Source organism: Emys orbicularis, chromosome 4 (assembly GCF_028017835.1).
Source record: "Emys orbicularis isolate rEmyOrb1 chromosome 4, rEmyOrb1.hap1, whole genome shotgun sequence".
Classification (NCBI taxonomy): domain Eukaryota; kingdom Metazoa; phylum Chordata; order Testudines; family Emydidae; genus Emys; species Emys orbicularis.
In genome coordinates this window covers 102,366,486-102,390,887 of record NC_088686.1, presented here as the reverse complement: position 1 = coordinate 102,390,887, position 24,402 = coordinate 102,366,486, and the positions used below count along the sequence as shown (strand labels likewise).

The 24,402-nt window shown below is 44.4% G+C and overlaps 1 protein-coding gene across 1 annotated transcript in view; it reads right to left on the bottom strand.

The window, feature by feature from the left end:
* Positions 1–23,026, bottom strand: part of SCUBE2 (signal peptide, CUB domain and EGF like domain containing 2) — a 64,104-nt gene extending 41,078 nt beyond the window's left edge. The window contains exons 1-6 of the mRNA XM_065403221.1: positions 22,924–23,026; positions 18,433–18,555; positions 12,434–12,559; positions 9,203–9,337; positions 738–863; positions 312–428 (exon numbers count right to left, since the gene is read on the bottom strand). Coding sequence (XP_065259293.1) covers positions 312–428; positions 738–863; positions 9,203–9,337; positions 12,434–12,559; positions 18,433–18,555; positions 22,924–23,026 — 730 coding nt within the window. The remainder of the gene's footprint in view (positions 1–311; positions 429–737; positions 864–9,202; positions 9,338–12,433; positions 12,560–18,432; positions 18,556–22,923) is intronic.
* Positions 23,027–24,402: the final 1,376 nt, after the last annotated feature.

Genomic DNA, 24,402 nt, shown 5'->3' with positions numbered 1-24,402 from the left:
AGGCATCACTTAAAGCAGCCCTAAAGTTTCTCTAAATTATGCCAGGGGCCAAACTGGATCCAAATTTCAGGGGGGGGGGGGAGAAATGTGACCTAGAACCACTTTTCCTTGACATCCAGGTCTTGCATCAAGCATGGGTTGGCCAGACCCATGGATCCGGCCTATGCTTTCAAAGATCTTGTCGTTTCGGCCTCTATGCAATTTTTCAGCAATATAACTGGAACGTATTACTCCTGCAGAAATGGTAACATTTTGAAACTAATTTACATGTCAGTCATCAACAGAAAAGAATCCATCCACTGCTTACTGACCAAGGCAGGTTTTCCCATCCGAGTGCACTGTGTACTTTGGGTGACATCCACAAATGGGCCCATCATCAGCATCCTCACATGTATGCTGACACCCACCATTCCCATGATTGCACGTCACTGGAAAGAAAACATACAGTAGAGCCTCAAATTTCCAGATCCCTGCACAGGGCTGAATTTACCCTTCTTGTGTGTGAATATTAACATGACTCCCAAACTAGAGCTTTCAATACTAATTGATGGATTTGTACAATGACATTTTGAAAACCCACTGATTTAATTTGATATTTCACTTCATCAAAAACGTGCAGTCTAAATAACATCATCCTAGCACATCCATAGATACAACTGCCCAAATTAGTGATCAGCTGCAGAAATAATAGAATTCTATTTGTTCCCTCTAAGGATCAGTATGAATTTGTTGCGTACAAATGCAGTCCCTCTGGTTCCTGGCCAGTTCAAATCCAGGTCTGCATTCACATGCCACTCCTCCTTTCGGTGCTTCTCTGCAGATATGGGCACAGCCATGGTCTTTATTCATGCAGCTCATGCCATCTGCAAAACAGTACAATTGTCATAGATCATCAGTATCCTCAGTGTCTTCAGGTGCAGGTAACAGCTCAAATACAAACATTAGCCCAACTGTAAGTAAACAGCAGACAACTTGTACCTCTTGAAAGAATCTCCTGTATCTGAACAAAAGAGGAAAAAAGTATCAGCTGATATACAAGAAATAAAAAGAACCTAATCCTGCTAAAGGCTAAGTAAATGGCCTGCAAGGCGATTTCTCTGCTCCTAATCCATTGTCTGTTTGTGTCTTAAGGTCTCTGGGGCAGGGACCTTCCGTCTCTGTGTTTGTACAGCACCCAGCACAATGAGACCCCAACCCTCATTTAGGCCTTTGGGTGCTATCATAATATAAATGTTTATTAGTAATAATAACTCCTCCTCTTCCTCCCACATATTTTAATAGGAATTGAGAACTGCTCCGTACCTTGCAAGACTAGGCACTAAGGCTGTCATTTCCCCTTTACTCTTCCCATAAAATAGCAAAATGAGATGTTGTGAGGCAAGGGAATGTCCAAATTCATTCAGATACATACAAAATTCAAACACTTCTCACAACTTTTCAAATTATTGGCCTTGAGCCATAGATTCACAGAGCCACATTTCCATTAGTGGTTAGCAGCGGACCCAGCAGTCACACATACTTGTACCCATGGGCAGCAAAGAATTTTCTGTTTTGGGAGCATCTTAACCTTTTCTGATATCTACTGGCCTCTTTCTAATTTCAACCAGTACATTTTAACACCTCTGGGAAGTCATCATGATGTTTTATATATAACTGCACCTCTGTGCTGTGTCTCACTAGCTGAATAGAATGTATACAAGCAAATGCAGTCTGGATCCAAATGAATAGAGTAATGTGACATTAGTTGACTTTTTTTCCCCTTTGGTGTACCTCATAAAAACATCTTGTTGTTTTATCTCTGACAGTTATGAGCTGTTCACACTCCAGCACTTAATCTGCAGGCTGCTGCGGTGACTCATGTGGCCTCTGCCAGAGATAGGCTGCAGTCAATTAAACAATAAGGAAATGTTCTCTGCATTATAAAACCTTTTGCCTCTGTCCAGTGTTTCAGCTAAATCCATGCCCCAGCCATTGGCAAGGCTTTACCCTCAGGGCCGGCTCCAGGTACCAGCCCACCAAGCTTGTGCTTGGGGCGGCACCTGGAGGGGGGCGGCGCGGTGCTCCGGCCGCCAGGGAGAGTGGGGCCACGGCCGGGCTCGCCGCCCTGCCCCCTGCACTCTGGCCGCCGGGGGGAGAGTGGAGCCCCAGCCGGGTCTGGCCGCCGGGGGGAGAGCCGAGCCCCGGCCGGGGCTCGCCGCCCTCCTCCCAGGGCTCCGGCCGCCCTCCCCCCGGCCGCCGGGGGGAGAGCGGAGCCCCCGCTGGGGCTCGCCGCCCTCCTCCCAGGGCTCCGGCCGCCCTCCCCCCTGGCGCCCTCCCCCCAGCCGCCGGGGGGAGAGCAGAGCCCCCGCTGGGGGGGGAGGGCGGCCGGAGGCTTTTTTGCCTGGGGCGGCAAAAAAGCCAGAGCCGGCCCTGTTTACCCTACTTCCCAACATTAAAGAGCCAAAGTTTATTTTAACTCTATGTGCCATAAAGGTTCTATTGTATCCCACAGACATTCTAATGCAAAGGTTCGTCCCCTCACTGGGATTTCCTAACCACTAAAGTCCAGCAGTAAAAACACGCAACTGCTCTGTTCTTTTGTTCTCCATTCCTTTAGAATTACTTACAAAAATAAGGTCTCTTAAAAGATTATGGGCAGATCCTCTGGTCTGGCTGAGCTGTGCTCGCCACAACCTGGGAAGGGAGCCACTCGGGTAGCTCTAAACAACCGGAGGATCCGAGAACTCTCAGGGAGTTCCCTGTGGGAATTTAGGCCAGGTTTACGCTTGCTTTACTCTGGGGTTGGGACTTTAATCTCGTTAGTTTTCTAAGGGCCAAATGCTCTGCACAAGGCAGAGTCACTGGGTCCTGGAAGGCCCATTGAACCTTCCTCCATAGCTGGTGCTACAGCCTTTGTATCAACACTGCAAACTCAGCCAATACAATAAGGTAGCTCCCATAGCTACTGCAGCACCACCCGGGCAATAGGGGGGTTGGGAGGTGGATGGGGATCCACCAGGGTCCTTACCCCAAGGATCTTACAATATAAAAAGGAGTTTACCATGCAAGCAACAGTGCACTAGTACCATCTCTGCTTCTAGTATTACCAAGGTACTCCCCAAAAGGCAACAATATCTCAAAGAGACAGAATGGAATCATGGTTGGTAAATCCAAACTCTCCTTGAGGAGTCTGAATGTTAGGGAGGAGGACGGAGCACTTCCTTGGGACTTGGGAGACCTGGGTTCAATTTTCCTGTTCCACTTCCTGTGTAACCTTTGTCAAGTCTCTCCGGGTCTCGGTTCCGCAGCTGTAAAATGGAGATAATAGCACGGTCCTACCTCAGGGGGTGTTGTGAGGCCTGATCTACACTGTGGGGGGCCAAGCTAAGTCAGGCTAAGTTACGCAACTTCAGCTACGAAAATAGCATAGCTGAAGTCGAGGTACTTAGAGCTACTTACCGTGGTGTCTTCACTGCGGTAGGTCGACTGCTGATGCTCCCCCATCGACTCCGCCTACGCTTCTCATTCCGGTGGAGTACCGGAGTCGATAGGAGAGCGCTCAGCGGTCGATTTATCACGTCTTCACTAGAAGTGATAAATAGACCCCCACTGGATCAATCGCTCCGGAGGTAAGTGTAGACATGCTCTAAGAATAAACACATTAAAACTTGTGAGGGGCTCAGACACTATGGTAATGGAGACTTTTTAAGTACCTAAGATAGATCGACAGAAATGTGACTTAGGCATCATCTGTAAGGAATTCACTGCCTGGACTTGGCTCCTTGAAGACATTTGTTCACATTGCAAAGCTGTTATGGTGAAGTATTTCTCAAGCAGTTGCTGCCTGTTGTAATAGCAATCCTGGATATCAGGGCTGAAGCTCATTGACAGATCTTTAGGCATGACTTGCAAAATGTCCACACATCACTATTGGTCTCCAGCCTAATCCATCACGAGTGTCACACTGCACAGAAATATCGTAACACTGCAAAAGTTCTAGCATGATACAATATATACAAAACACACACCTCTTGCAACAGCACAACTTTTGGCTGGAATGTGACTGCAAAACAAAACACAAATTTCCATATTACAGAAATGTTGGGGTTTAAAGTATGAACTCTCATATGGCTTAGTAGTGTAGAGCAGAATACTCTAGATCCTTACTGAAACCTCCTGTATTGCTAAAATTTGGGAAGCAGCAGAGAAAGACTGACTGCTACTCCAATGGAAAACAGACGGTGCATCCCAAGGAGCGTGTGCTTTACAATAAACTAGGCTAAGGCAGTGGGTTTTTTATTTTTATTTTTATTTTATTTTTTTTAAGGAAAGGAGTTGCACTACCATCCATTTCTGTTTTCTTCTTAGATAATATAACCACTTCAAGAGGACTCTGGTCAGTTTATTTAGGCTTGCTGGCTAATCCTATTGGGGGCCCAATCCTGCGCCCACTGAAATAACTCCCATTAACTTCAGTGGAAGCAGGATCAGGCCCTGAATTAAAAAAAAATAAAAATCAGAGACAAGCCTCATTGTGTAAAAGAAAATAGGCAAAGGTTTCCTTAACCCATGCATTTTCAAAATATCTTCTCTTTGAAGCAATATTATTAAATGAAGAAAAAATATTTGTAGTGGGAGCTGGGGTCAACCTTTCATAAACATTCAGTTACATTTTAATCAGGCAATTACTTGGCATATTATATTTTTGACATCCCAGTTTTAGGCTACAATATTCTTCCTCTATTAAGAAAGCTTTAAGTAACAAAGGAATGGATGCTACATTGCTTAGATTATTCTGCTCTATTGGCTTTTTGATTCCTTTCCCACAGTGAGAACTCTGTAGAAGCCTAACAAGACAATGATGCCTCAAATCCGACAGAATATACAAAAGAGCCCAAAGATCCCCACATGAAAGCTATCATCCCCTATTATGGTGTCAATCAAGGATCTGTGCAGCACATAAGATCACAAATTAGCCTTATTAACTCTAGTGTTTTTGTGACATTTTTAAGCTTAAACATGCAATACGATCTAAGAGGTGTTAAGAAAGCATTAAGAGAATTAACGGATTAGTTTCTGTTAGCAAAGTAATTTCTTTGTGTGCATGCATCTCCTGAAGGAGAAACTGTTAAAGCAGGTACTTTGGTAAAGTTCACTGAACTCGAACAAATGGTTTAAATGCTGAATTGGGATTTGCTCAGTTCTGTGCATGTGGAATTCGGTCACTTCACCACCAAAAGTTAAAATGGACCTTACAAGATGAACCACATTTTAATAATAAAATACTCGGGGTCTGACTAGTTAAATGTGCTTTCTTTGACCAAAAAAGTTAAAATCTAGTTGACCAAAAAAAAGGGGATATTTTATGGAGAAGTGCATCCAAATGTTTTAACATTTTATTTACCATAAATCAGTCACATTATTTTGCAGGGCTGTTAGTTTAAAAATCAATTCCAATTAATATTTTATATTTCATAATATATATATATATAATATAAATGTCAATGTAACTACCTGATATGGGAATGAGCAAAGTGATTCAATTCTTATGCAGTCATATCAGTGGAACTGCGTGGGGAATAAGTCAGAATGGTATTTGTCCAGCCAAATGTACACCCAGTTAGCAAACCCTGCTAAGCACTGAGGGAAGGTGCTGTATTCAGGCTGGGTCATATTCATCACCATAATTGCCATTCTGTTGTCAACACTGAGGCTCAGATTCTGGACAGTCTTATGCAGGCCAGGGCCGGTGCAAGGAAGTTTCGCGCCCTAGGCAAAACTTCCACCTTGCGCCCCCCCCCCCTCACCCAGCTAATCCCACCCCCCCGCGGTAGCTAACCCAGCCCCCCACCCAGGGAGCCCGCCCCCCCCCCCTGCAGCTACCCCCCCCCTGCAGCTAACCCCGCCCGGGGAGACCCCCCCCTCCGTGGCAGCTAACCCCGCCCGGGGAGACGCCCCCCCCCCCCCCCCCCCGTGGCAGCTAACCCCACCCAGGGAGCCCGCCTCCACTGCAGCTAACCCCGCTTGGGGAGACTTCCCCCCCACCTCCACGGAAGCTAACCCCACCCGGGGAGACACACCCCCCTCCCGCGGCAGCTAACCCCGCCTGGGGAGACTCCCCCCCGTGGCAGCTAACCCCGCCTGGGGAGCCCACCCCAACTCACCTCGGCTCCGTCTCCTCCACCGAGCACGCCGGCGCCACTCTAATTCTCCTCCCCTCCCAGGCTTGCGGCGCCGATTGGAGGAGACTTAGAGCGGGGGCTGTGTGCTCAGCGGAGGAGGCAGAGTGGAGGTGATCTGGGGCGGGGAGCGGTTCCCCTGTGCGCCTCCCCCTGTTACTGCGGGCAGCCCTCCCCATGCCCCCCACGCCCCAGCTCACCTCCACTCCACCTCCTCGCCTGAGCGGGCTTTTAGGCGCCTCCAACCACTAGGCGCCCTAGGCGGCCGCCTAGTTTGCCTAAATGGTTGCACCGGCCCTGATGCAGGCGCACAAGGAGGTGTGAGGAAAGGATGTCCCTGTACAAAGAGCGACCAGAATCTCGGTGCTGGCCCTGCTTGAACACAAGCTAGGGGAATGTCAGCACCATTAGCACAGCTAGACATCCCGAGAGTGCTGCATCCCTTCCCACCAAGTGGAGAATGGGGCTGGTCCTGTGTAGTGTGCATGCTTTACCCTGTTAAAGGGAGCAGCATTTCCCACTCCCAGAGACATTCTGGCTGCCTAGGTCTCCACAGGTAAAACGTCTCCAGGAACTACTGCTGGTGCAGTGCCTTTGTACACCAGCCTTCAGGTGGCATGGCTTTAAATCTAACCCTAATGAGCCAAATCCTGCAGCTCTTATTCACGCCCATTGTTTTTGGCCCAAAAGAAGTAAATAATTGTGGTTTGTGTGACATACTGCGATGGACTGTGATGGATTACTGAGTGGAGACGGATTATCACTAGAAATGGTAGTAAAAGGACACATCATGGTCACAACGCTTATTTCTATGGTAAAAACCCCACGTGCATGACATTCCCCTGGAATTTGCTAACTCAATATTATGAAGTAAATTAAACAACAAAGAGAAAAGCCATAGGTAGGTAAGTGATTTATCGCTATTACTGATGCAATGTCCTCACAAAGCATTTGTTCTGTCACTTACAGCTGAAGAGGAATAAATCCAGGGCACGTAGTCAAGGAAAACTTATGATTGTGCACAACTCAGTGGGAGGTTCTGAGCCCAGCTGATCTACGCAAGGCTTAAACAGAGCCAGAGAACCATCTGGAGCACCACTCTGCTCTGGATCCACCCCGCTACAGTAAGTAACTATCACACCTGACTATTGCCTCTTCTCTAAAAACTCCTGCAGTGTCCCAGCTCATAGTCCTGAGCCAGACAATGTGGAGCACAGCAGATGAGAAAGGATGGATTCCAGGAAGCAGATAATCCAAGGCAACCTCACCATGCAAATCTGCAGGAGGAACAGAACAGCCTCTCCTTTGCCTTCTCACTCTATCCACAGGCCAGGCCTCCATATTCCTCCTGCCCCACCTCCACAACCTCCTTACTCTGTAAGCTACTTATATGAACCACATCACCGCAGAATCAGAGAGCCCACAAACATCAACAGATTTATCCTCAGAACACTAGGAAGGTAGGGAAGTGCTCTTACAGATGCCAAACTGAAGTACAGAGAGATTGAGTGACTTCCCCAAAACTACACAGGAAAACTGTGGCAAAGCAGGGAAATGAACTCAGATCTCCTGCATCTGAGTCCTGTGCCCTAAATACAAGACTATTCTTCCTTATTACAGAAGTAGGCTAAGGGAGGTGGGTACAAATGTCAGGGGAGGAAGATAGAGAAAGAGAAATGGGAGGAGGGTCAGAGAAATAGGGGACAGGGATAAAGTGAAGTATGGGCACAGAAGAAATTACAAGTATTGAAGAAGAGAGAGGTGAGGCTCCATCGTGGGGTAGAAGAAAAAAAGAATAAGGGAGAGATGGAAAATAGGTAACCATGGAGAGGTGGTTTAAAACTTTTTGGGTTTTCAATGAAAAAATGAAATCTGAAAAAATTTTGGTATTCTCAAAGCATTTTAGGTAAAAATATGAGGTTTTTGGTAAAAAAAAATTATTGGTTTCCACAAAAGTGAAAAATTTGACTTGAAAAGAAAATTTCTACTGAAAAGGTATTGGTTTTTCACTTCCAGTTTTTCATTGAAAAAGCAGAAACTATTAACCAAAATGAAAATGTTCAGAAAAAAATTACATTTTGGTCAAAAACGCCCTTTTTTGGAAAACATAAATGTTTTGAGAACAAATGTTTGACCAGCTTTAGAGTCATGCAACATGGGGAATCGGTCAACCAAAAATGAGGCAGCAGGTGAAGGGGAAAGAGACAGCAAAACAGAGGAGAACAAGAGCAGCAAGACAATGGATCCTGGGAGAGAATTTCGGGAGGAAATGGAAAAGATACAATGAAGAATGAGGGGAAAGGAGATGTTACTCCTGCTGGAACAGGACAAATGGGAAAGCCAGAGTTCTTTTCAAGACATACTAAAGAAGAGATAGAGAAAGAAGGAAGAGCTCTCCACCAGGGATCAGGTACAGACATGTGATTAAACAACTGATTTTGCCTTTTGATCCATCAGACAGTATCCAAATATATGTTCATCTTGGTGAGGAAATACAAAGGAAAAAGGACCCTCTCTCCCACGGCAAAGTTATCTCGTTTGACAGTGTTCCAGGCTCTGATCCTACAATGGACAGCATGAGGGCGGTCTGCAGAGCCCCCCTGAAGACAAGAGTACTCAGGGTATGTCTACACTTAAAATGCTACAGTGGCACAGCTGTGCCGCTGTAGCGCTTCAGTGTAGACACTACTTATACTGACAGGAGCAGTTCTCTCATTGGTGTAGGTAATCCACCTCCCCAAGAGGTGGTAAGTAGGTTGATAGAAGAGTTCCCACAAGGTAGGAGGGGCCAGAGCCCAGGCTCCAGCCTGAACATCTACACTGCAATTTTATAGCCCCACAGTCCAACCCCCATGAGCCCATCAGCTGACCAGGGCCAGCCACAGGTGTCTTGTTGCAGTGTAGACATACCCTCGGGGGCAGGCAAACAATGAACCTCTTCTCTTGTTGAAGAAAACTCTAAATGTTTGTGAAAATGCTTAAGAGTCTGCTATGTGCTCCCACGAGAAGTTTCTGCTCACTGTTTGGAAGGGAAGGACCAGTACCTTCGGAATGGTGAATGCACGTGTGCTGGTTGTCACTCAGGAAGAACCCTGCCTTACAACGACACTCATAGCTCCCCATGGTATTGACACACAGGTGCTGGCAACCACCGTTGTTGAACATACATTCATCCGTATCTGAAAAATAAAGAGACTGGGTTTGTACCTGCACAGCTGCATTTACTGTCACTGCTATAAATCAATGACCGGAGGTTGATCTCAAAGTGTGCAGCTAGTATAGATTAAATAGATGTTTGTTTTACCAAAGTCCCAATGGGTCTATAGATCAGGGCATTTAAAGAAGATTTTAATTCTGAGGCAGAGATGGAGGAAGAGAAAATTATCAAAAAACCTCAGGCTCAGGTTCAAGCGAGAGACGGGTAACCCAATTTGGATAAAATTTGCATCACCACACCGAACCTTCACCCAAACTGCAAGCCAAATGCTAGGTCTTTTCTGAAGCTTGAGAATGTCTGATTAATTATCCTCCACCTCCCTATTCCTTATTTTGTCTCTTATTTTGTGGCTGCTTCTGTATTTCCTGTGGCCAGGGACAGAAGCAGAAGTTACTGAAATAGTTGAAGGAATGCTGATCTTGTAATATTTATGGCCTCACCAGAGACAGGAAGTATGGGGAACCTCAGGAGAAAGTCTGTTCTTGCAAATATCTATCTAGTTTGGCAGAACCAAGAGATACGAAGAGTAGAAAAACTCCAGCTAAGTCCCTGAACATTGAAGTGCTCATCTCAACCTTCAAGCCTTTTGAATTTTACCCATCACTGATTTAAGCTTTCTGTAGCCTCTTGCTATGGTATAACCCTTACAGGCCTGATTTTCAGAAGGACTGGGCACCTACAGCTCCCATTGATTTCAGTGGGAGTTATGGATGCTCGACACCCAGGAAAACAGGCCATAAAAGTGTCATGGCAAAATTCTGCTCTCATTTGCACCTATGCAACCGCAATTGGTGCATCATATTTCCTTCCCACTCTGCTCACTGTTACAGTACTAGGGCTAAGATTTTTAAACTAGTATTTAACATTTTTTGCATAAAATAGTGCCTAAAAGCAGGAAGAAGCCATTGTGTTCTTACCAACAAGTGAAATCAAATCTGTGATAGATTTAAGTCCCCTTGAAACCAGTGGGGCAACCTGAGTACCTAAACCAAGATGGATTTAGCACAGCATCATGATCATAGAAAAGAACAAAGATAAAAATTATGTTCCAAGCGGTCTAGATGTCTCAGTCTTAATAGAAACAGTTAATTTTAGTAGTTCGATAGTGATCTGAATCTAAGGAATCAATATTGAAACAACCACCAAGACTCTCTAGTACTGTGGATTTGAAACTCCAGAAAATGTTTCTGCTTCGTGGACCATGGCAAAATAATGGAATATTATCTTCTCTCTCCAAAAAGTAATTGTCTATTCAGCTAAAATCCAGGCACACATATCATGTCTTCAGGAATACGGGTGTGGCTTGGTTAACAAAAAAGTGGCATGAACTAAGTAAGTAAACAGTTTAACAGAAAATTAAGCCAAATTTGCTGCATGTCAAAATATCTATTTTAATTTTAAATCATATCTTCAAAGGGACACTCAAAATTAGGAGGTCTGTGATTTGAACTTCATTGTTTTAAAGTCCATTTTACCCTTTATGTGCTCCCTCCACCCCAAGAACCATTGCATCAATACTGCTGTTCTTTTCAAAACAGTCTAGCAATAATGAGAAACCCTATATTAACACAACAGTGGGCCAGTTTCTGGCTTCAGTTACAGCTGTGTAAATTCAAGGTATCGCCAGTGAAGTTACTGAGATCAGAATATGACCAGATGTATTCGTGTGCTAGAGGAGTTCTTTGTATGGAGAGAGAATATTGCCTTATTAAAGAGGCCAGGTGCTCACCCAGTTGAGTGTCCTTAATGTGAACCTCATGGAACTTCACTTGTATGTTTAAATAAGTGTGAGAGAGGATAAGACACTCTTCCTAATATTAAAAAGCATCAATAAATAGTTCAGTTGCTTCTGCCCAGACTATATGGCTACCCAACTTTGGCAGAATAGTGCAACCCTTGGGACTTAGTGCCTTCCCCACCCTCTCCCATTTACACACCAACAGACAGGACTTTGTCTATGGGCCACACCCTCAGCTGATGTAAACTGATGTAGTTCCAATGAAGACAAAGCAGCTATGCCAAATTACACCAGGTGAGGATCTTGCCCTAAATATTTAATAGAGGCCTGGTCCCATTACTAAAATACTGCGTGCTAATCTGAAATATCTCATCACTCTTGCATGGCTCACAATAGTCTTCAAATTCTGCAATAGGGGACAAATCCCCTCCCCAACAGGAGAGGAAATCTCCTAAGGTAACATACCCAGTGATGGCCCCACTGCTCAGGCGGTGATGAGCAGCATTTGTAGGGGGTCCACAGGGGTCCACACATTAGTCTGAGGGAGACTCACTACACGGTTCCACCAATCATTGCCCACCATGTAGCAGCAAGCAGGAGCCAGAGGTACCGCCCAAACCCAGAGAGCAGAAGGGGGATGCAATGGTTGGGACTCAGGAAAAATTGGGCTTAATTCCCTGCTTCACCACAGACTTCCCTGATAACCTTGAGCAAGTCACTTATCTTTCCTGTACTTTGGTTCCCCAACGTAAGATGGAGTCAATAGGACTGCCCTACCTCACACAAGTATTGTGAGGACAAATACATTGGAGATTGTGATCTGCTCAGGTAGTACAGAAATGTGGCCCATATAAGATACATAAACGGGAGGGTGAGGCATAGCTACTCCATTATCTGGAGAAAGGATTCCTTTCTCCCAACCCCAACACATGGCTGGGCTTGGACCATAAATTAACATTTCCAAAAAAATGGGAAATGTTCCTAGTATTAAACAGGTCAATTTACTAAAGTTTCCCTAAAGAAACACGTTAACAGAATAATGAAGGATACTTTGCAATTTTTAATCCGAAGAACTCAAAACACTTAAGAAAAATGTGTCAGTATTATCCCCCATTTTACAGATGGGGAAACTGAGCCACAGAGCAGTCACACAGAGACTGAAATGTCGAAACCGGGAATTCCTTTGTCTAATATGTATCATTCTTGTCTAGACATCTTATCTAACACAGCATCCAGGAATCACAGGCTTTTTACTTTCACAAAATTAAAAAGGGATATATTAGCATCAATATTTGCAATGTTAGCAAGCATGTTCCTTACCGAGACAATTATGGCCATCGTGAGCCAACATGAAGCCATCATAACAAGTACAGCGATAATTGCCTGGAATGTTGAAACATTCATGTACGCAGCCTCCATTGAAGTCGTTATCACATTCATCAATGTCTGAGGGATAAAGCAAATGTCAATCTAATGAATGCTTCCTGGTTTGGCATAGACAGGTCCTGACATGATTGTATAAATGTGAACAGTAATTGCTCTCTTAAATCATCGTTGTCTTGCAAATAGACTATACTTAGCACATTATTTGTTCAATGTTTCTGAAAGATGACAAGATGCATTAGGATTCTCATCCAGTGTTATAGTATAGTTTTAAGCTTTCTAAAGCTGCTTATTAAAAAAGATGTTAGATTAAAAATCATGGATCTGATTCTCCTCTCTTATATGCTGATGTAAATCAGGATTAAATCCATTGAAGTCAGTGAAGTCACACTGACATAGAATCAATTTGAGGGAAGAATCAAACTACATATTTTTTAAAAAATGACAAATTTCCTTACCTGCATTCATCACAATACCCTCATTATTACAATGGAAAGAATTTTAACTATCTAATTTACCATTTCAAGTTGTCTGTTCACTTTGCATTTGACTCAGTTTTGATTATTAAAATGCATGAGTCAATTTAGCTTCTGATTCTCAAGCACTAGCATAAAACTGCAATGATTAGGTTGCAAATACTGCAAGGGAATGTTTAAATCCAAATAAACAGCTTTTATTTAAAAAACATTTTCATACGATTCTTTCTATTTAACATATTTTCTAAAATCTGTTAACACCCAATATAAACATTGGTCCTAAATTACCTTTATCTTTTTGATACTTCAAATGAAATGATAAATGACCAACACTTTTTTTTCTCTCTAAATAAAGAAATTGAATATGTAGGACTTGATCTTCCTCATGTTTGTACTAGAAAACAATTTCTAGCATAAAACTCCTTAAGCAAAATAAACTAATCACACACCAGAAGCTTTGATTTAAAAGACACAAACAAACCAACAAATGATCTTGTTCCCATTTCAATCAACAGCAAAACTCCTAACAACATTGGTACATGTGGGACTCAGCTCATATGATGAAATTTGCCTCTGCACATCTTCAAAATCCCACTTACACTCTGAGGTAGAACTTTTGTCTTCTGCTGCCCATCTGTTTGCACAGGGCAGAATTTTACCAGCATGGTTAGGGCACTGAGGGAAAGAGATAGGGACAATACCCAAAGCCCTTTATAGTCAGACAAAAGTTTCAAATAGAGCTTTTATACTAAAGATGGGCCAAAGCCACAACGTCCAGATAAAAATTTTGAATCCCCCAATGTTCAGTATGTTTAATGCTAGGGTTCTGGTCTGACCCAACATAAAGAGAAAGAATTGGTGTTAAATTCAGATCCAGGCTTCAATTCCTAAATCCCCTCCAATGTGAAACTTTGGCGGGTTGGATCCAGGTTTTTGGTTTCGACCAATCTCTACTTTTCCCAGACATCTGATGATGCTTGTTACACTATTAATAATACTATGAGAGCTTACACAGTTATTTTCACCTAAGGATTTCTAAGGGTGAGATTTTCAAAAGCAATGCAGTGACTTTGGACCACAACACTCATGCTCCTAAATGATTTAGGTCTGGTCTACATACAGTTTTTGTACCAGTGCACCTATTACGGTGAGGGGGAGGGTTGTTTTGTGTTCATTTGTTTTGTTTGTTTGTTTTGTTTTTTTACCATAACAGTTATACCTGTACAACCCCTGTAAGGGACTAGCCATACCAGTATAAAGCACCTTTATGCTGATACTGTATAATTGTGTTTACACTAAGGGGCTGTACCACTTTAACTATACTGGTATAGTACAACTTTAATGTATAGACACTTCCCGGCCCAAGGTCAAACAGTAAGTTAGTGGCAAATCCAAGAACAGAACCCAGGTCTCCTGACTCACAGTCCTGCGCTCTAGCCACTAGAGCTTCATCTATGGTAGTGGTTACCCCAAAATATTAAGGTGCAATTTTTCAAACATGGATCCCTAACCAAGGCCCCCTAAATCCACATTTACAGACCTTAATCAGTAGCCTGATTTTCCAAGGTACTGACCATCTACAGTGCACACTGAAGTCTTTGGGAATCAGGACACTTATTAGTACATGCTCAAATATAGATATAGGTGACTAATTTTAGGTGAAAAATTTGGCCTTAGCCATAGCAAGTGCACTCTGCCACTCTTGTGTCACCTGAGGGGCCCAGGTTGGCTTTTTTCATTTTAGGGTCCAAAAGCCCAACCCTAAAACACATTCTGTATTTTCTGAGAGGCACTAAGAACTTCAACGGGAGTTAAGATTTCCCAGCCTCCCAGAAGACTTAGCCCCAAATGTTTCACTGCCTAACTACGTTTTAAAGAAGCTGCTCATTATAAAAATACCTTAATAACTCAGTAGGTACATGTACCCTCTTGGGATGAATTTGTCATGGAGACAGGGTGGGTGGGTGTGTTCTTCCCCTCCCCCCCCCCCCCCCCAAAAAAAAAAAACGGTTGTGTACAATCCTGGCTCCACTAATGTCAATGGGAGTTTTGCAGTTGCCTTCAAGGAAGCCAGGATTTCACCCACTGCAAAGCCCAAAACAGTGAGAAAAAGTCAATATTTTTTGCAACATTTTTAATTAAAATTTTAATCAAAACCATCAGTACGGTCAGAGATTTTTTTTGTTTATCAAAAACCTGGTTTCTTAGTACATGCAAAATTTCACTAACCATTCTGATAACATTTTCATAAATATTTTAAATAAAAAGTGATGAAATTTTTCAAAAACAGAAAATGAAAAATGGGTGAAAATGTGTGAAACAGAAAATGATGTTGAAATTTTTCATGTAACTTTTTTAAATGTTGTGATCCATCCTAGTTATCATTGCTATGCTGCCAATATATTGCTGGCTGGTAATAGGATAGATAATAACAGAGCAAATATTATAATGACATTCTCTAAATTAATAGTATGCCTTCACCTGGAATACTGTGGTCAGTTCTGGACATGCCATCTGAAAAGGGCTATAACAGAAAGAGTGGTTCAGAGCCAGATGACAAGAATGAGTAGGGAGATGGAAAACCCACATATAAAGAGAAATTGAAAAGTTGGGTTGTGTTTGCCTTAAAGAGGAGATGAATACAAAGTGATATGATAAACGGTATATAAAATAACAATTGGGATAGAAAAGAAGTCTGTGAACTTCTATTCACCTTGTCTCAGAATAAAAGAGCAAGGGGATACTCAATGAAATTCAAAATGAATACAAAGAAATATATTTTCATACAACATGCAATTGGCCTGTGGAACTCCTTGCCACAATACATAATTAAGACCAAGCAGGATTCAAAAAATAACTCTGTCTATTACAAGCTTTCTTTCCCCTTCCCCTGAAGCAGTTGGTGTGGCAACTGTCAGAAGTAGGATACTGGATTAGATGGACCACTGGTTTCATCCAGTTTGGCAGTTCCTATGTTTCTAAGGCCCTCATGCATATGACTGTAAGGTAAGTGACTCCCTGCTTTGAAGCTAGGCTTCTTATCACTGTTTCCCTTTTTAGAAATATGATAAATAGAACTGAAGAAGCAAAGAAATACAGCAGGTACTAAAGTTTCTGCTTTTTATGGACCCAATCCAGCTACCATAGAAGAAAATGGAAAGAGTTATACTGACTTAAGCAGAGCTGGATCAGGCCCCTACTGTGCCCAGACTTGGTCAAACCCATTTTTTCATGAGAACTTTAATAGCTCCGTGGTATTGTTCATACAAGCATGATTTTGCCCCAGTTTCAAACTTACACGTGCATTGCTGAAACCAGCCTCAACTCAGCCTGAGGCACAAACCTTCAGCCCTAACTGCAAGAAACTAATACTTCTTTTAAATGAATCAATGCTATATTTGTTCCCACATATTGTCAATGGCCAGCCTGCTTTTATGGGTAAGCACCTTGAAACTTACCGGGTGGAACTTCTACATCTAGGAACAAAGAATGCAGACCATGCTTACACAATGGGAGACTCTATCTTGGGAAGCAGTAACTCCAAAAAAGTATTTTGGGGGTCAGGGTGGCTAATCAGCTGAACACAAGCTCCCAGTGTGACGCCGTGGCCAAAAGGGTTAATTCAATCCTTGGATGTCTGACCAAGAAAATCTCAAGTAGGAATAGGATTGCCAACTTTCTACTCGCACAAAACCGAAGACCTCTGCCCCACCTCCTGCCCCACCCCTCCCCCAAGACCCCTCCCATATCCCGCCCCTTCTCTGAGGCCCCGCCCCCGCTCACTCCAACCCCCCTCCCTCTGTCACTCGCTCGCCCCACCCTCACTCACTCGCTTATTTTCACCTGGCTGGCTCAGGGAGTGGGGGTGTGAGAGGGAGTGAGGGCTCTGGCTGGGGGTGCACCTGCGGGCTCTGGGGTGGGGCCAGGGATGAGGGGTTTGGAGTATGGGAGGGGGCTCTGGGCTGAGGCAGGGGGTTGGTGTGTGGGAGGAGGTATGGGCTCTGGGCTGGGGGTTGGGTTCTGGGGTGGGGCCAGAAATGAGGGGTTCAGGGTGCGGGAGGGGGCTCCGGGCTGGGGCAGGGGGGTGGAGTGCAGAAGAGGTGCGGGCTCTGGCTGGGGGTGTAGGACAGGGATGAGGGATTTGGGGAGCAGGAGGGGGCTCTAGACTGGGGCAGGGGGTTGAGGTGCGGGGGAGTGTGAGGGCTCTGGGGTGGGGCCAGGGATGAGGGGTTTGGAGTATGAGAGGGAGCTCCGGGCTGGGATTGAGGGGTTCAGGGGGTGGGAGGCAGATCAGGGCTGGGGCTGGGGCAGGGGCCTGGGTGGGGATCAGGGGTGCGGGCTCTGGGCAGCGCTTAGCTCAAGCGGCTCCCAGAAGCAACCAGCATGTCTGCCCTCCGGCTCCTATGCAGAGACGTGGCCAGGCGGCTCTGCACGCTGCCCTGTCTGCAGGCGCTGACCCTTCTGCGGGCACTGACCCGCAGCTTCCATTGGCCATGCTTCCTGGCCAATGGGAGCTGCAGGGGCGGTGCCTGGGGCAGGGACAGCGCGTGGAGCCCCCTGGTTGCCCCTACATGTAGAAGCCGGAAGGGGGACATGCCAGCTGCTTCCCAGGAGCCACGCACCACGGAGGCTAGCAGGGAGCCTGCCCGCCCCACTGCGCGGAGGCCCCAAGCGGACAGTCAACGGCCTGGTCAGCAGTGCTGACTGGAGCCTCTAGGATCCCTTTTCGACCAGGTGTTCCGGTCGAAAACCAAACACCTAGTCACCCTAAGTAGGAAGGTTATATTACCTCTGTATTTGGCACTGCTACAACTGCTATTGGAATACTGTGTCCACAAGTCCAAAAGGATGTTGATAAATTAGAAAGGGTTCAGAAAAGAGCCAGAAGAATGACTAAAGGATTGGAAAATATGCCTTATGAGTCTATAGTGATAAACTGAATAGATTGAACTCCTTGAGCGTAACAAAGAAAAGGTTAAGGGGTGAGTTGATCACAGTATGTAAGTACCTATGTGCAGAACAGCAATTTTGAAATTGAGGGCTCTTCACACTAGCAGACAAAGTTACAACAAGATTCAATGGCTAGAAGTTGAAGCTAGACAAATTCACAGTGGAAATAAGGCACATTCTCTCCTCTTCCAAGCCAGGGCTTCTCAAAAGGGTACCTACCATAAATCTATATCTAAAGTAAATCTAAGGAGCTGGACAGAAGTAGTGGCTGCATTTGTTGTCTTTTTAAGATTGTGTTTTTTTAAAAACACACAAATATATAATTAAGTTTGAAATATATCAGTTTCCTGGGCTACATATATGACATAAGGAGTCAACAGCTTGTCACAAATGTTCCCATGAATCCCTTTTGCACTCCTAACTATCAGTTAATCAGCAAATGGCGATAGGACTGTGTCTGGCACACACACACTACGGCTAAAGCAGTGTGTATTACTGCAGTTAATTTACCTTCACACATTTTCCCTTCACCACTGTAACCCAGTTTGCATGTGCACTTGTACAGCTTTGGAATGTTTTGACAAATAGCATCTGGATGACAGTCATCAGTCCCTTGGGCACACTCATCCACATCTGTAAAAAAACAAATTCATGAGAGATGTCAGAAGGTGCAACATGAGAATGTTTGGTTGGTTGCTGAATGGTCATGTGTGTCTATGTGCACACGCACATGCATGTGCAAGAAAGAGACACACATGAGACATGCTTGCATGATGGTTGGATGTGTGCGTGTTAGCATATGCTTGCATGATTATGTATATGCATACATTTGCACGAGTATCAGCATTTATACATTATGGGCCAGATCTTCAGGTGATGTAAATCGGTGTAACTCCATAGAGTTATACTACATAAGAACATAACATAAGAACATAAGAACGGCCGTACTGGGTCAGACCAAAGGTCCATCTAGCCCAGTATCCTGTCTACCGACAGTGGACAATGCCAGGTGCCCCAGAGGAGTGAACCTAACAGGTAATGATCAAGTGATCTCTCTCCTGCCATCCATCTCCACCCTCTGACAAACAGAGGCTAGGGACACCATTCCTTACCCATCCTGGCTAATAGCCATTAATGGACTTAACGTCCATGAATTTATCCAGTTCTCTTTTAAACACTGTTATAGTCCTAGCCTTCACAACCTCCTCAGGCAAGGAGTTCCACAGGTTGACTGTGTGCTGTGGGAAGAACTTCCTTTTATTTGTTTTAAATCTGCTGCCCATTAATTTCATTTGGTGGCCCCTAGTTCTTGTATTATGGGAATAAGTAAATAACTTTTCATTATCTACTTTCTTCACATCACTCATGATTTTATATACCTTTATCATATCCCCCCTTAGTCTCCTCTTTTCCAAGCTGAAAAGTCCTAGCCTCTTTAATCTCTCCTCATATGAGACCCATTCCAAACCCCTAATCATTTTAGTTGCCCTTCTCTGAACCTTTTCTAGTGCCAGTATATCTTTTTTGAGATGAGGAGACCACATCTGTACGCAGTATTCAAGATGTGGGCGTACCATCGATTTATATAAGGGCAATAATATATTCTCCGTCTTATTCTGTATCCCCTTTTTAATGATTCCTAACATCCTCTTTGCTTTTTTGACCACCTCTGACACTGCGTGGATGTCTTCAGAGAACTATCCACGATGACTCCAAGAACTTTTTCCTGATTTGTCGTAGCTAAATTAGCCCCCAACATATTGTATGTATAGTTGGGGTTGTTTTTTTCCAATGTGCATTACTTTACATTTAATTTCATTTGCCATTTTGTTGCCCAATCACTTAGTTTTGTGAGATCTTTTTGAAGTTCTTCACAGTCTGCTTGGTCCTAACTATCTTGAGCAGTTTAGTATCATCTGCAAACTTTGCCACCTCACTTTTTACCCCTTTCTCCAGATCATTTATTAACTGATTAACAGCAGCAGAAAATACGGCCCTGTGTCTCTGTATGGAGCTAAGAATCAGACACACACAGAGACAGAATTAATCTATAGAGCCCCAAACAACCAGTTACTGAAAAAACTCATATTTCAAACCTGTGACGTCACTCTTAGGAAGCATGACATTCTTTAAACTAACAAAAAGGTCTCACAAAAAATGAACACTCACTCAGTCAAGAGTTTCAAAATCACAGCCCCAGACACGTCAAACTTTTATTTACCATTAAACAAATGGTTATTCAAATGTTTTTATTGCTCCCAAATTGGTTTTTTTAAATAAAAAGTGAAAGTCACATCTGGTGGGCAACATTGCTGAAACACACAGCAGGCAGTCACCTTTCAAGAAGCACATAGTGTACATAGCTAAAACATCCAGCTGGAAACTTCAGGGCAGGAGGGAGTGAGGAATGAGAAAGATCAGCAAAAGAGGAATTCCTGGATATGAATGAGCTGTAGATGGCCATCAAAGAAGAGTGACAGGGAGGGGAAGACATCATCAGAACAGGAGTTTCTAGGGCAGCAGAAAAAGGATGCAAATCAGCACAAACAGAATGAGGTCCCGTGGATGGTCCAGGGGAAGGAGATCAGCGGAAAGGGCAGTTCTGTAGGAAAGGAAGTCGTAGATGGGAAGGATCTGAGACTGAAGACAAATCAGTAGAAGTGGAGGTCCTCCTGGAGTCTTAATACAGTATTTGGTGGCTATATCATAAGTGCCCACGCTTTCCCCCTCCTTGTCCTTCCCCCCCAATGTGGACCACATTGTAACAGAGAGATTATGAATGGAAGAGAAGGTGTCCCATGAGTCAATCACACTGTTCACCTTCTCCTTCCACATATCACCTAACAGCCCATAATAACTAGAGTAATTGCTTATGAGGAAGAATATTAATATGGTTTTAGCTTCTTTTAAAGCAGTTTAGCAGCAGGGAACAAGACACTAGGCCAGCATCAAATTACCAACCGGCTCAACAGACCATGATCAAATACTCTGCTAAACCTCAGTGGCCCATTGAACACAGATTGCAAATCTTTGATCTAGATAATAGTGATGGACACCCTACAAATACCTCTGATCAAGATCATCAGGAAATGAGGGGAAGACCAATGCTGAGGTGGCGAGATTAGCAGAAGGTGGGATCTTGGGACAGGATAACAAAAACTATTATAAGGGGAGTTTTTGAGTCTGGGAGTGGTCAGCAAAGAAGGTTCTGGAGGTGAGAGGAATTACCAGAAGACCTTCAGTTAGATTTGGATGTATAGCATTGAGACAGAGAACTGGTATGGGATGGAGGAGATTAGCTGTCAACAAACCTTAAATGTGTAGAAATTAAGCTCATCCATTATCTCAAAGTAACTATTCCCACTCTCCTTGTCCATGTATCTGTCTGCACACTACGGTGTTTTTAGATGTACCTGTCCATGGAAAGCACTGTCACAGAGAGGACACACTCAAGAGTGTTTTTCTCTTAAAACTAAAATGCATAAATGTCAAACAGATACTGCGCCTTGTACATAGTGGCTGGTTCAGGTTTTTAGGGGGGTTTAATTGTTATTATTAATTCCTTTGATCTCCCGGATGCATATGAAGAATGGAAGTGAAAAGGCAGCATTAGTGTATACAGCAGAATGAAAGTTGATTTAAAGTTACTATACACATTGGGTGAGATTTCTGCTCCTACTGAAGGTAGTCTGAGCTGGAAAGAGAGGCTCTGGGGAAGGAAACTAAGAGCAAATGCTGCAGGCTTAAACTTGGCAGTCAAACTGCTGCGGAGGAGGAAGATGCATGAAGAATTATTAGGTTTATTCCACATTTAATAGAACACGGTTTAGACTGTGCTACATCAACCTTGTACTTCTAGATTTTTTAAAAAACACTAAACATCTGTTTTGTTTCTTTTATATTAATGTTGTTATTTGAAGGATTCCTAGTGGGGAAACAAAACTTTAAAATAATCACCACCATCATAATAAAAGTTCAGTCACAGAAATATTTACTACTGCCCATATTACAAGCCAACTAAAGCAACCTAACAGTCCACAAAGTTTGCACGTTTTAATTCAGATACATTATTTTTCATTTAATAATCTCATATGTTTGAAAAGTACCAGCCACCTCTCTGGTGCTATGTAAATACTGTATTCATCTAGGATTTGTCCAGCACCCTGTTCAGAAATGAGAGATTTTTTAAAAATAAAACAAAAACTATGTTTTTCCCAATTGAAACCAATACAGATAAAAATAATAATTGTGAAGTTCAGTTCCATTTCTGAACTCTCCCCATCTTCCAAGGATGTTTTAGAGCTGGAGGTCGGTTCAAGCCCATTTCTAAAAAGAATAGCAGCAAAGCACAGAAAGAGCAAATGTAACTTTAGAGAGACAAGGTGGGTGAGGAGATAATATCTTTTATTGAACCAACACTCCCACCCCAACACACCTTTCAGGATCTATGGATCCTACACATGGCCATCACAATCTGGTATACCTAATCCAGTGCACTAAATTCCCAAGGACGATAACAGAAGTTGGTCCAATAAAAGATAGCATTTCACCCACCTTGTCTCTCCAATATCCTGGGACTCACAGGACTACAACCGCACTGCAACAAGTGTAACTTTAGACATGTGAGCGGCCTTACTGAAGTCAATGGGACTACTCCACACAGGCTTAAAGTAATGGATCAAAGCCAATATTAAGAAACAAACCCCTCCAACAGTGCCCTGATCTTCACAGGGGCTGAGCACTGGCAGTGTGGGAGCCTGAGCCTTAACTTCCCTCACCCCTGTAAGTCCCACTCATTTACCCCCCAGGGGAGTAAAGTTAAGCAGGCGCGCAAGTGTTGGCAGGCGAGGCAAAGAGCGAAAGCCGCTGTCCAGGTCTGGATGCAGCGGGAACCGTCTGCTCTCAGCATCAGACGCCCCGGCCGGCGCAGGGCAGCCGGGCTGCAATAGCGGGGTTCGGCAACACAGGGACCTAACCCGGACCCTGGGCTGGGTCACTCACCGGGCAGGAGCAGCCCGGCGGCGTGGACCGGTCCCTGGAGGAGGAGCAGCAGCAGCAGCGGCAGCAGCGCCGCCCCAGCGGAGCAGCGGCGGCCGGACCCCATCGATCGCGCGGCCGCCGGGGCCTGGCGCGTCCCGCAGGAGGAGGAGGAGTGGGGGGGAGGTGGCGGCGGGCGCCCAGCCTGCCTGGCACTGACAGCCGCCTCGCGCCCCGCTCCTGCTGCCGCGCGGCGTGGGCAGGGGGCGGCGGGGAGGGGGCGCAGAGGGCCTGGCCTCGGGGTCTCCCCCCCATTGCTCTCATGGGCCACTCCACAGCCAGGCACCCTGAGAGAGGAGCCTGCATTGCCTCCCTCCCAGCGCTCTGCCTACAGGGGTGTGTCTCTCTCTCACCCACATCCTCTTACATATACACAACTGTCCCCCACCTGCAGATATCCCCCACACCAATACCCCACCCCAGAAACACCAGCAAACATACACAGGCAAGGCCAAATAACACTTACTTACACACACTTCCTTTTACACACACACACCCTCTACAGCTATAGATAAAAGCCCTCCCCATACACAAATACTCTGCCTCAGAAACATCTCTGCGTATCTACAAATATTCCCACATACAAACACCACCACCTATAGAAACACCCGCCAATGCACATAGTCAACCACACACCAGCATCCTACGCAGGCCCTACACTTATACACACACCCACAGCACGTGTATTCAAACATCAGCACAATACCCCATACACACACAGACATTCCTTGCAGGCATACACAAACACCACTCACACACGTATAGGGCTTGACAATGGGTGTCAAAGCAATAGGTGTAGCTAAACTGGCGCTGAAAATGTTTCAACTGCACACGTAGATAGAGAGAAACTGTGTCACATTCATTTTCTGAAAGGCCCAAAAAGTGATTTCTTTTCTAATGTAATCATACCCATGCAAACATCTGACATGTGCAGTGCATGCACACGCTGTACCCATTAATTTACTTACAACTTACAGGTGTATACAGAAGCACTGCACGTGAACACCCCCACCCCCTACATATATACCCTCACAACTATTTTGTTAATTATTCTTATTTAAGTGCTGACTATGCTCAACCCTGTGCAATATATAGAGGCAGAGTCCCTGTCATCCACACATCCTACCAAGGCTACCACAGATCCGTAACCCTTTTTCCTAAGCCAGATATTACTGTGACTGTTCTTCACACAGCTGGTTTCCTCTGCAGGCAAAGTGACCACGTTAGTTGGTAAAATAACTTTAAAAAAAAAAAAAAGTTCTTCTTTTGACCTTTTTGTGCCCAGTGAAGCCAGGTGGGCAGGCTGTATCCCCTTCTTCCCCCTCCTCTTCCCTTTTGTTTTGTTCTGGGAGAAATACCAGGCTATTTCTAGTTGTAAGGGTGTTTTATACACATTTGTAAATCTTCACTTAGTGAAACTTTCCCTCGGTCTTTGTCTTTGTT